The following is a 12,738-nucleotide window of genomic DNA, read 5'->3' as shown; positions in this document are numbered from 1 at the left end:
TAATATGGAAAATATTTTTTATGTTGTTGTTGTGTTACATTCTGGGCTACAGTCAAAAAATTCGGGGCTAAAGCCTAGGAAAAATGACTAGTGATCTCTCTGTTCCTGTAACGCAAGGAACAGAGAGCAGAGAGGGTGGGGGCTAGAGATGTGACTGGGCCGGTCCAGTGTCAGTATAGAAAATCACCCAATGGGCCGCTGTCTGTGCTTTATGGGACGGTCATTGGCCCTTTCTTTAAAGAACAGTTATATAAATGAATAATTTACGTTACACCGGCCCCAAAGGTGCGTCGGCCCTCCGGGCATTTACCCAGTATACCAGATTACCAGTCCAGCCCTGGGTCTCAAACAGTCTTCGGAATGAAACAACATGAAAAGTTTATACTTCTCTGATGGAAATGCTAATAGGTTATAGAAATCAGATTGTTGTGAAGGGTCTACAACATTTACATTTTTAACAATGCATTGTACTCTATTTTATAACCATATCATGTTTTTTTTTAAACCTTAGTCTTAACCTGAAAAATAGACAAAAACTACATATGAAGGGGAAAATGCTATATTTCTGTCTTAAATGTAGTAGTATGAAGTAAAATGAAATGGAAATGAAATAGTACAAGTACCTCAAAACTGTACTTGAGGAATCTATTTTGTAACACTGCAGAAATGTAAAACACTCCATTACAGGCATGAGTAACACCAAACCAGTGTAATGTGTCAGAAAAGGAACACCTTTCTAAAACTGTACCGAATGCTGTGAAGATTCAAATTGTAAACACTTTCATTGATTTCAACACTGTGTGTGTGTGTGTGTGTGCGCGCGCAACACAATATCAGCAATCATTGTTTTTCAGTTCTATCTGAATTATGAGTGAAGTCATTTTTCTTCCTGCATCATTGGATGGAGCAAATACGTCCATTTATCTTGTAACTACTAAAAAAAGATTTTTCTTTCAGCCAAAATCTTTGAAGAGTTTTTTCTTACCTTGTGTGGATGTTACCTAAGATCTTTCCCTCAGCAGGTCTTTTCTGTGTCTGCTCTCACCTTCATGACTTTCAGACATTTATACCGGCCTCCTTTCCAGCTATAAAGAGTAAACCGGAAGCTCACTGAGAAGAAAGGGAAAGGTAAGAGATCAACAAACTGGTTTGGCCTGACAACCGGATCATCTGACAGACAACAATAGGTGAACTTATATGAAGTGTCTTTGGTCTGATGCAATATTATGTCAAGTAGCTATCCATTTAACTTGTCACTTCAGTAATGACCATTGTAATCATTTTTGTGAGGCAAGTGTCCTAATGGACCAACATCTCATCTCAAGATGGACCAGAAAAGATGGTTATTTGAAGGTTTTTCTTAAAACTCAGTTGGTCACAGAATAGAATTTTACAGAATTATCTTATAGATCAACTGCCAGTCTTTATAATCACAACAAAACCCACAGGAAACTACAAAACCCTTATTTTTCTATAACGCTGAAACCTATCCTGATATTACATAACCAACAAATTGTTTCAGCCCTATATAGGCAAAAGCACCTTAAAAGGCCATGTTATATCATGCTGTTTTTTCAGATCGTACTTCTGCTGGGGGCTATCACTCTTTGTTAAGATATTAGGTCTCTATCTTATACACCATCTGAGAAAAAGGCACACCCTGCCAAACAAAACCTCCCATAGTACCACTGTCATCTGAACAACACCGCAGATCCCCTCCACCTGACCTGGGCCCGTATTTATCAAGAACACTCCTAAGAACTGACTTAAGAGTAAAATAATTCTTGGCTCAAAGCTGAGCTTAAAAGTTAGTTATCAAGCATCATAGCCCCAATTTGAGTGAAGTGTAGGACTAAATCTTAAGTGTCAGTCTTGGTGCTGATTTACGACACTTTGCTGTGCAGCAAATGCACATCCTTCTTTAAAAATATTCTCAGATAAATTCACATTGAATGGTGAAATTCCTGAAGAGGAGTTTATATTCAACACACGTTTAACAATAAAGAATTTTCAAGATAATACATTATGATATAGGCCTACACATTAATAAATGAAGATAAAAAAAGCCATCAGGGCCTACTACTCCTGTATTGTGGCTATTTGCATGAACTGTGTTTGCTTCTGTTGTTGGGAAGTCGATGAAACATGTGACAGTGTGTGGAGCTGTAAGTGCTATAATTGTTTCCACTACTATTCGGCTTATTGATGGTTGTGACGGCCAAAATCATCAGTATTGCTGCGTTTGACCTGTGGCAAATAAACAAAGCATCATCACCACCTTCAGTTTAACTAAAAACGCATCACTGCGTTCAGTCAGTGGTGAGATGACGTCCCTCACCAACTCGCTGACAAAGATTATGCCTTCGCGGTACGACCCCGGCCCAATCCCAATGTCCCCCCTAAACCCTGAGCCCTGAACCCTCACAGACTTTACTGACGTCTCTTGGAAAGTGATTGAGCGCACGAGGCTGTGAGGACTGCTGTGAACGGGAACGGGACAGCACTTTGCCACTTCACGTTACCTTGACGACGCTGAAACACGTAGCACACTTTTTATTTTGTTTTTGCATTATTTTTAAGTCCTGCAGGCATTTCTCTTACTTAATGTGTTCTATGCAGCATCTTAAGTTAAGAAAACTTTGAACCATTTTGACATCAGCTGGTGTTTTCTTCTTCTCTTAATACGCGGATTTGCCGTGATATTTCTCTCGCTTCCGGGCTTCCCCTGGTAACCCCATAGGCTACATTTATTTATTTTTTTATTTTTTTATTTTCCCCATAGGCTACAGCCTATGGGTAACCCCCGTGTTTTTCGTCATACCGCTATGAACTGTGGGCAATTCCCTCAGCCAAAGTCTGCAGAAATGCGGACGGAAAGGGTCTATAAAGGGCTCAAAATGTCCGCGAGAGAGCCCTCGCGCGAGAGAGCCCTCGCGCACTTGACGATTTGACAGTGGGACAGCCTTGAGCTCTCACGGACTTCCCGGGAACGCGCCTCAAAGTCTGTGAGGGGGGAAACTGGGCCCCCGTTTTATTAACTGCGCGTCGTCAGAATTCTTCCTCTCCTCTCCGCATGTCTCCACAGCGCCATCACAAGCCCCTGCTGGCAGCTCCTCACCACTTGAGAGACTTCTCGAGCTCTCTTAAATAACTGGGAGAGTAAGAGTGATTCTCAGCTTTGAGAAATTTGAGAACTTGCTTTTATTCTTAAGTTTAAAAGTAGGAGTAAATTTCATGAATTCTCAGAACTTAAGACTAAAATGGCACATTGAGAAGCTTGATAAATACCGGCCCTGATCTGAAGAATGGAGCGGAGAAGAAAGAAGCTTAGCATTAGGAAGGTGTCTCGTCTGTCCTTCTCCCCATTCAGCAGCAAGTGTAGCTGAGTGGTTATTAGACATAGGTAACCTCTGAGATCTACTTTTTCTTAATCCTGGGTACTAAAGCTTGATGACTATTTTCACAAACATATGGGTGTTTCCATGTCACTTGAAATTCCTCTCTCACGTTTGATCTGGAGCAGATCAGTACACCGAACAGTTCATTGAGAACATTTATCTCAATAGATGTGAAACAATAATATGTTCACTTTTTTAACAGGCATTGAACTTCAGCCTGCCTCAGTATGTGTTCTACAATAGCTGTAATGCAATAAATAAACATCTTGTCTCTTTGGATGCTGTTTCCATCAACAAAGGGCACAATAACCCTAATATCAAGTTCATTCCAGACTTAATGCTGCCCCTTCCATTCACCTCGGCAGTAACAAGATCTGCATGATATTACATAGATCCTGTTCTGATTTTGTTGAATATTAGTTATCAATTAATGTCACGCATGTTCATAATCATATGACCAGTCAAATGCTAATAACAATATTTGAAATATTTGACTCCTGTCACGTTCAGTTTCTTTAATGGCCAGGTAAAGATAATAAGGACATTTTTTTGCATAGAATAAAATAGATTTGGATTCTCCATTGATTCAGTTAGCTGTTCAGTTGTATTTTTGTAAACTTAATCTGGAAATCAGCAACTGCTTAAACTAGCATACTAAACTCTGGCTAAAATGAGGGTCTCAGAACTTTGTCTGAAATGGTGTTGATGTTGAAGGTCAGTGGTTTGATCCCCGGCTTCCCCAAGCTGCATGTTGAAGTGTCCCTGGGCAAGACACAGAACCCCAAATGTTCCCGTTGGCTGTGTGAATGTGTATGAATGTTATGTGCAGTTGGCTTAGTATGAATGCGAGTGAAAAGCGCTTTGAGTGGTTGCAAAGACTAGAAAGGCGCTATACAAATCCAGAGCATTTACATGTACCCATATAGAAAGTACCCATATAGAAACCATGTTATTTCAAAGCTCTTTGCACACAAGAATTCAGTTCTGGTGGAGAAATAGACTGACTCTGGTATATGTTGACCTGAATGTAACCAAAAAAAGAATGAAATCAGCTTCAGTACAGCGTACTCTTTTCTGCCCTCTCCATACAGGATCTCTGGGAAGCATCATTTGGCTGTAAGTAAACTGCATTACCCAGGGGGCACTATGTGACTTTCACCTGTTCCCGTCAGCCAAATGAATTAATGTAAATTAATATCACATTTTGTGAACCAACCAATCAAAGCCTGGATGGGGCGGGACAGTAAACTTTTGAAATGTTGAACCCTTTGTAGGTAACATAAACAAATCAGAGAAAAAACACTATTATATTTCTACTAGTTCCAGGTTGTGGATAGAGCCTCTGCAGTGGAAACCACCTCCTCAGAGCCACACGTTCCCCTTGCTCTATATTCATCTGTGTTACTGAAGTTATTGTTGTAAATATTGTGTGTGTGTTTGTGGGGGGCTCTGGCTTGACTTTGGATTTATTGTTGGGTTACTTAGGGTGATTCAACTCAAAAGTCGTAGTTCAAGGCTCCAACATTAAAATATTGTTTACATGTTAATAAACCATGATATTCACATATACAGGGAGGGTACATTCTTGTGTGTTTCGAGTACTTTTAATACGTCACACACCAGTAACATTAAGGAGGACATTGAACCAGAGTAATGGGAAGACAAATAATTAGGTTTGTTTTTATCATACACAATAGATGCCCTTTATTATCATCATATTACAGATTTTTACAGAGAACAGCAAAATATTAGGCTCCCACTTAACAGAAGCCCTTTGAAGGCATTTTCCACCTGCACGGAATTGAACACTTGGATTTGAGTTTAATTGGCCAACACTTGAATTATGAGGACCTGCCCCTCGGCTTAGGCCTAAGTGTTGGTCATTTTTAAGGTGCATATACAAATCAGTATTACAATGGTGCAAGGGAGACTTCCACAGTTTGAGAGTACAGACATTCATTCTGAATTTAATAAATAATTTGTTAAAAACATTCCACAGCTCAGAAACATTGACTTAAAACAAAATGGCAGGCTGCAGTTCCAGTGATTCTGAAGACATTCACCATCTGGCCTGGGTTCAACTGACAGTCACTCTCCTGGAAACCCGACATACGCAGCTTTGGCAAAGTAAAACCCCGACACAGAGACGGGGTTTAAAGATGGTCTCGGTGGTGATTTGAGGACTGTTGTCCCTCTCGTGTTGACCCTCTGTCCGTCTCTATTTGGAGCTGGTGTACTTGGTCACGGCCTTGGTGCCTTCGGACACTGCGTGCTTGGCCAGCTCGCCGGGCAGCAGCAGGCGGACGGCGGTCTGGATCTCCCTGGAGGTGATGGTGGAGCGCTTGTTGTAGTGCGCCAGGCGCGACGCTTCCCCGGCGATGCGCTCGAAGATATCGTTAACAAACGAGTTCATGATGCCCATGGCCTTGGAGGAGATCCCCGTGTCTGGGTGCACCTGCTTCAGCACCTTGTACACGTAGATGGCGTAGCTTTCTTTCCTGGTCTTGCGGCGTTTTTTGTCTCCTTTCTTCTGCGTTTTGGTGACGGCCTTTTTGGAGCCCTTCTTGGGCGCAGGTGTGGATTTTGCAGGATCAGGCATTTTCTCTTACAGACGTCAAAGAACAGCAGACAGAAACACAGCGCAGAATACCGCCCTGTTACTTACCAGGCCCTTATTTATAACGTGGGTGTGCAAATGACTGTGTGCCATTCCTCCTCTGCGATTGGAGCATTCTTCACCAGAGGACGGTCATTACCGGAGGACGCGTGGCCCTATTGGCTCGTGCATTTCAGTGTCAGTCGCCCAATTGGAGAAGGCTTTGCGGTTTATAAGCCTTTGCTGACAACCAGTCTACATTACGTAAAGGTAGAAGCTCATCTGAGGGCCTTATCGCACTGTTTGTTTTTGATCAAGAGCTTTATTTTTAAAGATCATGTCTGGAAGAGGGAAAACCGGAGGCAAAGCCCGAGCAAAAGCCAAGTCCCGCTCTTCCCGGGCCGGACTCCAGTTCCCGGTGGGTCGAGTCCACAGGCTACTGCGCAAGGGCAACTATGCGGAGCGCGTCGGCGCCGGGGCTCCGGTGTATCTGGCGGCCGTGCTGGAGTATCTGACGGCTGAGATCCTGGAGCTGGCAGGCAACGCGGCCAGGGACAACAAGAAGACCAGGATCATCCCCCGGCACCTCCAGCTGGCTGTACGTAACGACGAGGAGCTCAACAAGCTGCTGGGAGGTGTGACCATCGCTCAGGGAGGAGTGCTGCCCAACATCCAGGCGGTCCTGCTCCCCAAGAAGACGGAGAAACCGGCCAAGAGCAAGTAATAAAGACTCCGCAGGCCCGGACTCAGCCGGGACAAAGGGCTCACCTCGGAGCCAGCCACTTTTTCATATCGGTGTTTGTTTTTTGGATACCAACCTTTGAAATAAGGGGCAGTGTTTGGTGTTGCTGTTTCTACAATGAAAACATACACTCGCTTCTCATCGGGACTTTTCGTAGACTGCTCCGTCGCCACTGTTGTGCTGTGGCTCTGGAAAATGGACGCGCTTTCTGAAGGCTTATGGATGACGAAGGCCGGGGGGGGGGGGGTCTGTTCTTAATATGGGCCAATTCTGAAGGGAGGGGTTGTTTTAGTCTCGCAAAGCTGCTATAAAACGTGCAAAATTGTTGTATTGTTCATGTCATGTTTCAATAAATGTCCGGTAGCCTTTTGGCGTGGGGCGAATACGTTCAGTCTTCATTTTTGTTGTTGTCATCCGGGGCCTGTGCTGTTGTCTTTGAGTGAATAAATGGCACAAAGGCGCATGAACGGGCTGCTGCTTTTCTGAGATTTAGAGGGGGGTGTGTGTGTGTGTGTGTGTGTGTATCCATGAACTCTTAAAATGGGAATTGTAGGGTCAAACATTAGAATGCAAACCTGGGCCCCATTTTTCTTCATCTGGCATTAGCAGATTATTCTTTGTGTGTTCGGCTTGGCCACAGAATCAAATCAGGAATCCCTGTTGCACTCCAAAATGAACATGTATATATTTTTTTTTATTGTCCCTTCACCACCTTTCCTGTCGGAGGATGATTGGGGGCTGCTTTTGAAAGAGTAATTACATATTCAGCTGTGGGGAAAAATACAATTCTGATACTAAAGCTTTGTTGAAATGTACAGTTTTCAGTGGCTGCTGTTAAAAACAACTTCACAATATAATTTGATCCTTAATCTGGGCTGGCGATGGCGCATAGATAAGATGCTTGCCTTTGATGTGGGAGACATCCACCATTGTGTCCCTGAGCAAGACACTTAACCCCTAGTTGCTCCAGAGGCGTGCGACCTCTGACATGTATAGCAATTGTAAGTTGCTTTGGATAAAAGTGTCAGCTAAATGAAAAAATGTAATCTCTGTACTTCACTGATCTTCTGTCTGCCTTAAGGGAGGTCAGTGCAGGGATAGCAAGAGCACACTGCAGCTGGTGGGAAACTCAATATATTTCACTCCCTTTAGCTTTTTTTTGCAGCACAATTATACTCTGACAGTGACTGCAAATTCATCCTTATACCGACAAATATATCCAGGTGAAGTTGATCATTTCAAATATTGTCATAGGGGAAAAAAAAAAATCTAAGGAATCACTCAATATTGTAGCTACAAGAAAATCCTGTGCAACAAAACATGCAATTTATAAATTAAGAGATACACTGAGACTATAGACAGTTTTAACATGAAGGCTAATGTATATGAATATCAGATACAATAAATAATGTTGGTTACATCTGTCCTGATACAATTCACTTTTCTAATTTGTTTAGCAGTCTGTTATAGTCTTATGCTGCATAGAATCAAAACCTTCCAAAAACCTCAAGGACATGTAATACTGCCATGTCATATTTTAATCTTCTTTGATCAGTTATTTTCATTATAGGAGGGCTTGTTAACTGTTATCAGTATTTATGTAAAATATTCAAATGTATAGTTCCAAATTCCCAACATTTTACCATAGAATTTAGCTTACTGTTGCTAGGATGTCCACTGGATAACTTTGTGTGTTCGCTACATGAGCACAAAGGAGCATGAAACATTAGAAACAACACCTGTAAAGACACATGCTTTAGTCACAATTTACTATTGTTTACATGACATATAATGCACATACAGGGTTTGATTTAAGATCTTCATATGTTTATATAGCAAATATCCCTTATCATCAGTCTGAATGTATGTATTAGGTCTCTGGGAATGTTCATGCTTGTCTAGTAGTCAGGAATATGAACAAGCCACAGACACTGACTAATCAACTTCCTCGATGGTTGGTCCAGAGGATCCTCCAGCGGCTGGAGCACCACCAGCCCCAGGGAATCCGCCTGGCATTCCACTGGACATCCCACCTGTCACATCACCACCACTCTGGTACAGCTTGGTGATGATGGGGTTACACACCCTCTCCAGTTCTTGTTGCTGGTGTTCATATTCATCTTTTTCTGCAGTCTAGTACAAACAAATCAAATCATATATTCTCAATTGGAATTAATTGACAGTTAATACTCAGTTCAGTTTAAACTCTGCTATTGTTGAAACACAGATGAGGATAATTTAGCCTGACAAAACGATAGTGTCTACACATAAAATCACCATTCTCTGATGACGTTTAGCAGACCTGCAAAATCCTAGACCCATTGCTTACTTCCTAGTAAATTATACATTTGCATGTTGAAAAAAATCAAAACTCTGGGGTCAACCCTCCAAGTAACTTAAGCATTTTTCCTATACTGAGATCAGAAGGCTATGTTTGTTAAATTAGTTTATTACCGTATTTTCAGTTATCGTTCATTTTCTCCTTCTCAGAAACATATTTGTTTGTATATATAGACCCCTACCCTTCAGTTACCCCCTACAGTATATATCTCTAAATTCGCTTAGCAGACAGGAATAGACAGTCTGATAAGCTGGTGGATCACAGGTTCCAAAACCAACAATTCCCACCTGGTTCTTGTCCAGCCAGCCAATAATCTCGTTGCACTTGTCCAAGATCTTCTGCTTGTCTTCATCACTGATCTTGCCAGCAAGCTTTTCATCTTCCATGGTCGACTTCATGTTGAAAGCATACGACTCCAGGCCATTTTTGGCTGACACCTTGTCACGCTGGACGTCGTCTTCAGCCCTGTACTTCTCAGCTTCTTGGACCATGCGTTCAATGTCCTCCTTGCTGAGACGACCTGGCATAAAACAGGCAAGATTACCATTTAATCATCCGTTGTTGGGACACTGCAGCGGTATTTGGGTTAAGCAGACTTTTTTGTACCCTTGTCATTGGTGATGGTGATCTTGTTCTCCTTGCCAGTGCTCTTGTCTACAGCAGAGACATTAAGGATTCCATTGGCATCAATATCAAACGTCACCTCTATCTGGGGAACACCACGAGGAGCAGGGGGGATGCCCGTCAGCTCAAACTTGCCCAGCAGGTTGTTGTCCTTTGTCATGGCACGCTCGCCCTCATAAACCTGTTGGACGTATGCAATGTCACTTCAGTCTCTCCAACATCCCCGAAATGAATTTATAATTATGTTAATTCTGTTAGAATTATGAATTGCACAAACAACTGAACCCCATCAACCAGCGTCCTCACCTGGATGAGCACACCAGGCTGGTTGTCAGAGTAGGTGGTGAAGGTCTGCGTCTGCTTGGTAGGAATAGTGGTGTTACGTTTGATCAGGACAGTCATGACACCTCCAGCGGTCTCAATTCCCAGGGAGAGAGGGGTGACGTCCAAAAGCAGCAAGTCCTGGACATTCTCAGACTTGTCACCAGACAGGATGGCAGCCTGGACAGCTGTAAATAAGGGCGGCTGGTTAGATTTTGAAAGGGACTGAAGGTGGATATTTTTCATGTTAATCTCTTAACAATTCAACAAAAATACTTCTCAGTAGAAATTTATATCTGGAGCTCTAATTGGATGGAAATGTTTGGTTTACTTACCAGCTCCATAGGCCACGGCTTCATCTGGATTGATGCTCTTGTTGAGCTCCTTTCCATTGAAGAAATCCTGGAGCAGCTTCTGGATCTTGGGGATACGAGTGGAGCCACCGACCAACACTATGTCGTGAATCTGCCCTTTATCCATCTTGGCATCACGGAGCGACTTCTCCACAGGGTCCAGGGTGCCACGGAAGAGGTCAGCGTTGAGCTCCTCGAAGCGAGCCCTGGTGATTGAGGTATAGAAGTCGACTCCCTCGTACAGAGAGTCGATTTCAATGCTGGCCTGGGTGCTGGAAGACAGGGTGCGCTTTGCCCTCTCGCAAGCGGTGCGCAGGCGACGGACAGCTCTCTTGTTGTCACTGATGTCTTTCTTGTACTTGCGCTTGAACTCTGCAATGAAGTGGTTGACCATGCGGTTGTCGAAATCTTCACCGCCAAGATGAGTATCTCCAGCAGTGGACTTGACCTCAAAGATGCCATCCTCGATGGTCAAGATGGAAACGTCGAAGGTGCCACCACCAAGATCAAAGATGAGAACGTTCCTTTCAGACCCAACCTGGAAAATAAGACAAGTTTGAGAACAGTTGCACACATGTGGGTGGACATAAATCATGCTACACCTACTATTGACCTAAATCTCACCTTCTTGTCCAGACCATAGGCGATAGCTGCTGCAGTGGGCTCATTAATGATTCTCAAGACATTTAGACCAGATATAGTTCCAGCATCCTTGGTTGCTTGACGTTGAGAGTCATTAAAGTATGCAGGTACTGTGATAACAGCATTTGACACAGACTGAAAAAAAGAGAAGTTTTATGTATACTGAGATCTGTAGATAGTTGCTCAACATGTTATTATCTTTAAATGTACCTTCCCAAGATAGGCTTCAGCAATCTCCTTCATCTTTGTCAGCACCATGGAAGAGATCTCTTCTGGGTAGAAGGTTTTGGTTTCACCTTTGTATTCAACTTCCACTTTGGGACGTCCACTGTCACTGATTATACTGAACGGCCAGTGCTTCATGTCAGACTGAACTACTGGGTCCTCAAATCGTCTACCAATCAAACGTTTAGCATCTGCAATCCCCAGGGAAAATTGAAAGAAATACTTTGCTGTTTGTTCAGATACTTATAGTTTGTGTCTTGCAGTGAAAAGCGCACATAATTGGGATACATTAATATTTCATACCATATATCTCTTCACCCTGCTGTATCCTTACCAAAGACTGTGTTGGTGGGGTTCATGGCAACCTGATTCTTGGCTGCATCTCCGATCAGCCTCTCACTGTCTGTGAAGGCCACGTAGCTGGGTGTGGTCCTGTTGCCTTGGTCATTGGCGATGATTTCAACTTTGCCATGCTGGAACACACCAACACAGGAGTAGGTGGTCCCAAGATCGATACCAACTGCTGGTCCCTTAGACATGTTTCCTAAAGAAATAAACATGGGAAAAGTGAACTGATAATCTCGTGGATCCATGTGTACAGTTTAAGATTCTTGCCCAATTTCTTTAGACATGATTGCTCTGGGAAAGTAAAAAATATCATAGTTAATGTTATTCCAGCAGGGGGCAATAACACTTACTGATCAGAGTGGTAAAGTCTGCGTGTGATAATAATGAGTGATGTTAATCAAGTGGTTGTAGGTGTATTCATATCTTGCAAGTAAATGCTGTAAAATACTGTGGTCAATTTTGTTTTCAACACGTTAATTATCATTGTAAGAATGGCACTTTTGTTATATATCTTACATAAGGGCATCTAGTAAGCACAAAAAGTGTCTTAACTTTCTTTAACCCTAACTGTAGTGGCCTCTGTCACCTTTCAAGTGTTGGCTTTAGTGTGATTTAATGCAATAGCCTATACTGTCTGTCTGCCACGGACTAGATGCCAGTGGAAGGCAGACATTTAAAATTGTAGAACTGAAACAGTATAGAACGTTGGTCTTAGCAACCGATTAAAAATCCGATTTGTAAAAGTCTTTGGTTGCATATCTCAATCAGGAATCCCTGCATCTGTCATGCATTCTAGACTTGTTTGTATATACTGATAATGTATCATTTTTTGTGCAGAGCAGGATTGTACAGCCTGCAGGACAGTCTGTGCTATTCAACACCTAGACACACACACACACACACACACACACACACACACACACACACACACACACACATACACACCACCCCCCAATGCCTGTGACTGCAGTACAAAGTTGCCCTGCTGCAGTTTCCAGCCGGTCCTGCATCTATGTGCAAGTATTCTAAAAGTAAGGTCAATGCAGATTATAAATACAAACTATCAACTTTTTAATAAAAAAATTTTTGTGATAAGATTATATAACTGGAATCAAGAAGGCAACTGATATGTAGAAGACATATGTCAT

General features: G+C 42.6%; 3 protein-coding genes across 3 annotated transcripts; 1 reads left to right on the top strand and 2 right to left on the bottom strand.

The window, feature by feature from the left end:
* Positions 1 to 5,067: 5,067 nt before the first annotated feature.
* Positions 5,068 to 6,050, bottom strand: LOC119895687 (histone H2B 3). Its single transcript, XM_038708954.1, has one exon. The coding sequence runs from the start codon at positions 5,995 to 5,997 to the stop codon at positions 5,617 to 5,619; it is 381 nt and encodes a 126-aa protein (XP_038564882.1). The 5' UTR covers positions 5,998 to 6,050; the 3' UTR covers positions 5,068 to 5,616.
* A 195-nt stretch (positions 6,051 to 6,245) lies between these two features.
* LOC119895686 (histone H2A) lies at positions 6,246 to 7,123 on the top strand. Its single transcript, XM_038708953.1, has one exon. It carries the CDS (start codon positions 6,332 to 6,334, stop codon positions 6,716 to 6,718), a length of 387 nt encoding a protein of 128 aa, XP_038564881.1. The 5' UTR covers positions 6,246 to 6,331; the 3' UTR covers positions 6,719 to 7,123.
* A 1,533-nt stretch (positions 7,124 to 8,656) lies between these two features.
* LOC119895688 (heat shock cognate 71 kDa protein-like) lies at positions 8,657 to 11,811 on the bottom strand. The gene is made up of 8 exons (XM_038708955.1): positions 11,577 to 11,811; positions 11,228 to 11,433; positions 11,000 to 11,152; positions 10,358 to 10,913; positions 10,008 to 10,210; positions 9,684 to 9,882; positions 9,365 to 9,597; positions 8,657 to 8,869 (listed from the first exon to the last, which is right to left on the bottom strand). The coding sequence occupies exons 1-8, from the start codon at positions 11,800 to 11,802 to the stop codon at positions 8,672 to 8,674; spliced, it is 1,974 nt and encodes a 657-aa protein (XP_038564883.1). The 5' UTR covers positions 11,803 to 11,811; the 3' UTR covers positions 8,657 to 8,671.
* Positions 11,812 to 12,738: the final 927 nt, after the last annotated feature.

Source organism: Micropterus salmoides, unplaced genomic scaffold, assembly GCF_014851395.1.
Source record: "Micropterus salmoides isolate LMB-PRFRI ecotype aquatic unplaced genomic scaffold, ASM1485139v1 Ms_hic_scaffold_9, whole genome shotgun sequence".
NCBI classification, from domain to species: domain Eukaryota; kingdom Metazoa; phylum Chordata; class Actinopteri; order Centrarchiformes; family Centrarchidae; genus Micropterus; species Micropterus salmoides.
Note: the sequence above shows the minus strand (reverse complement) of the source record. Positions and strands in the feature narration are given on the sequence as shown.

Coding starts and splice junctions, on each gene's coding strand:
- LOC119895687 (XM_038708954.1), bottom strand. CDS start 5,997: ATGCCTGATCCTGCAAAATCCACACCTGCGCCCAAGAAGGGCTCCAAA.
- LOC119895688 (XM_038708955.1), bottom strand. CDS start 11,802: ATGTTTATTTCTTTAGGAAACATGTCTAAGGGACCAGCAGTTGGTATC. Junction 10,914..10,999: donor CCTATGGTCTGGACAAGAAG/GTGAGATTTAGG, acceptor CTTATTTTCCAG/GTTGGGTCTGAAAGGAACGT. Junction 9,883..10,007: donor AGCCTGGTGTGCTCATCCAG/GTGAGGACGCTG, acceptor TACGTCCAACAG/GTTTATGAGGGCGAGCGTGC.
- LOC119895686 (XM_038708953.1), top strand. CDS start 6,332: ATGTCTGGAAGAGGGAAAACCGGAGGCAAAGCCCGAGCAAAAGCCAAG.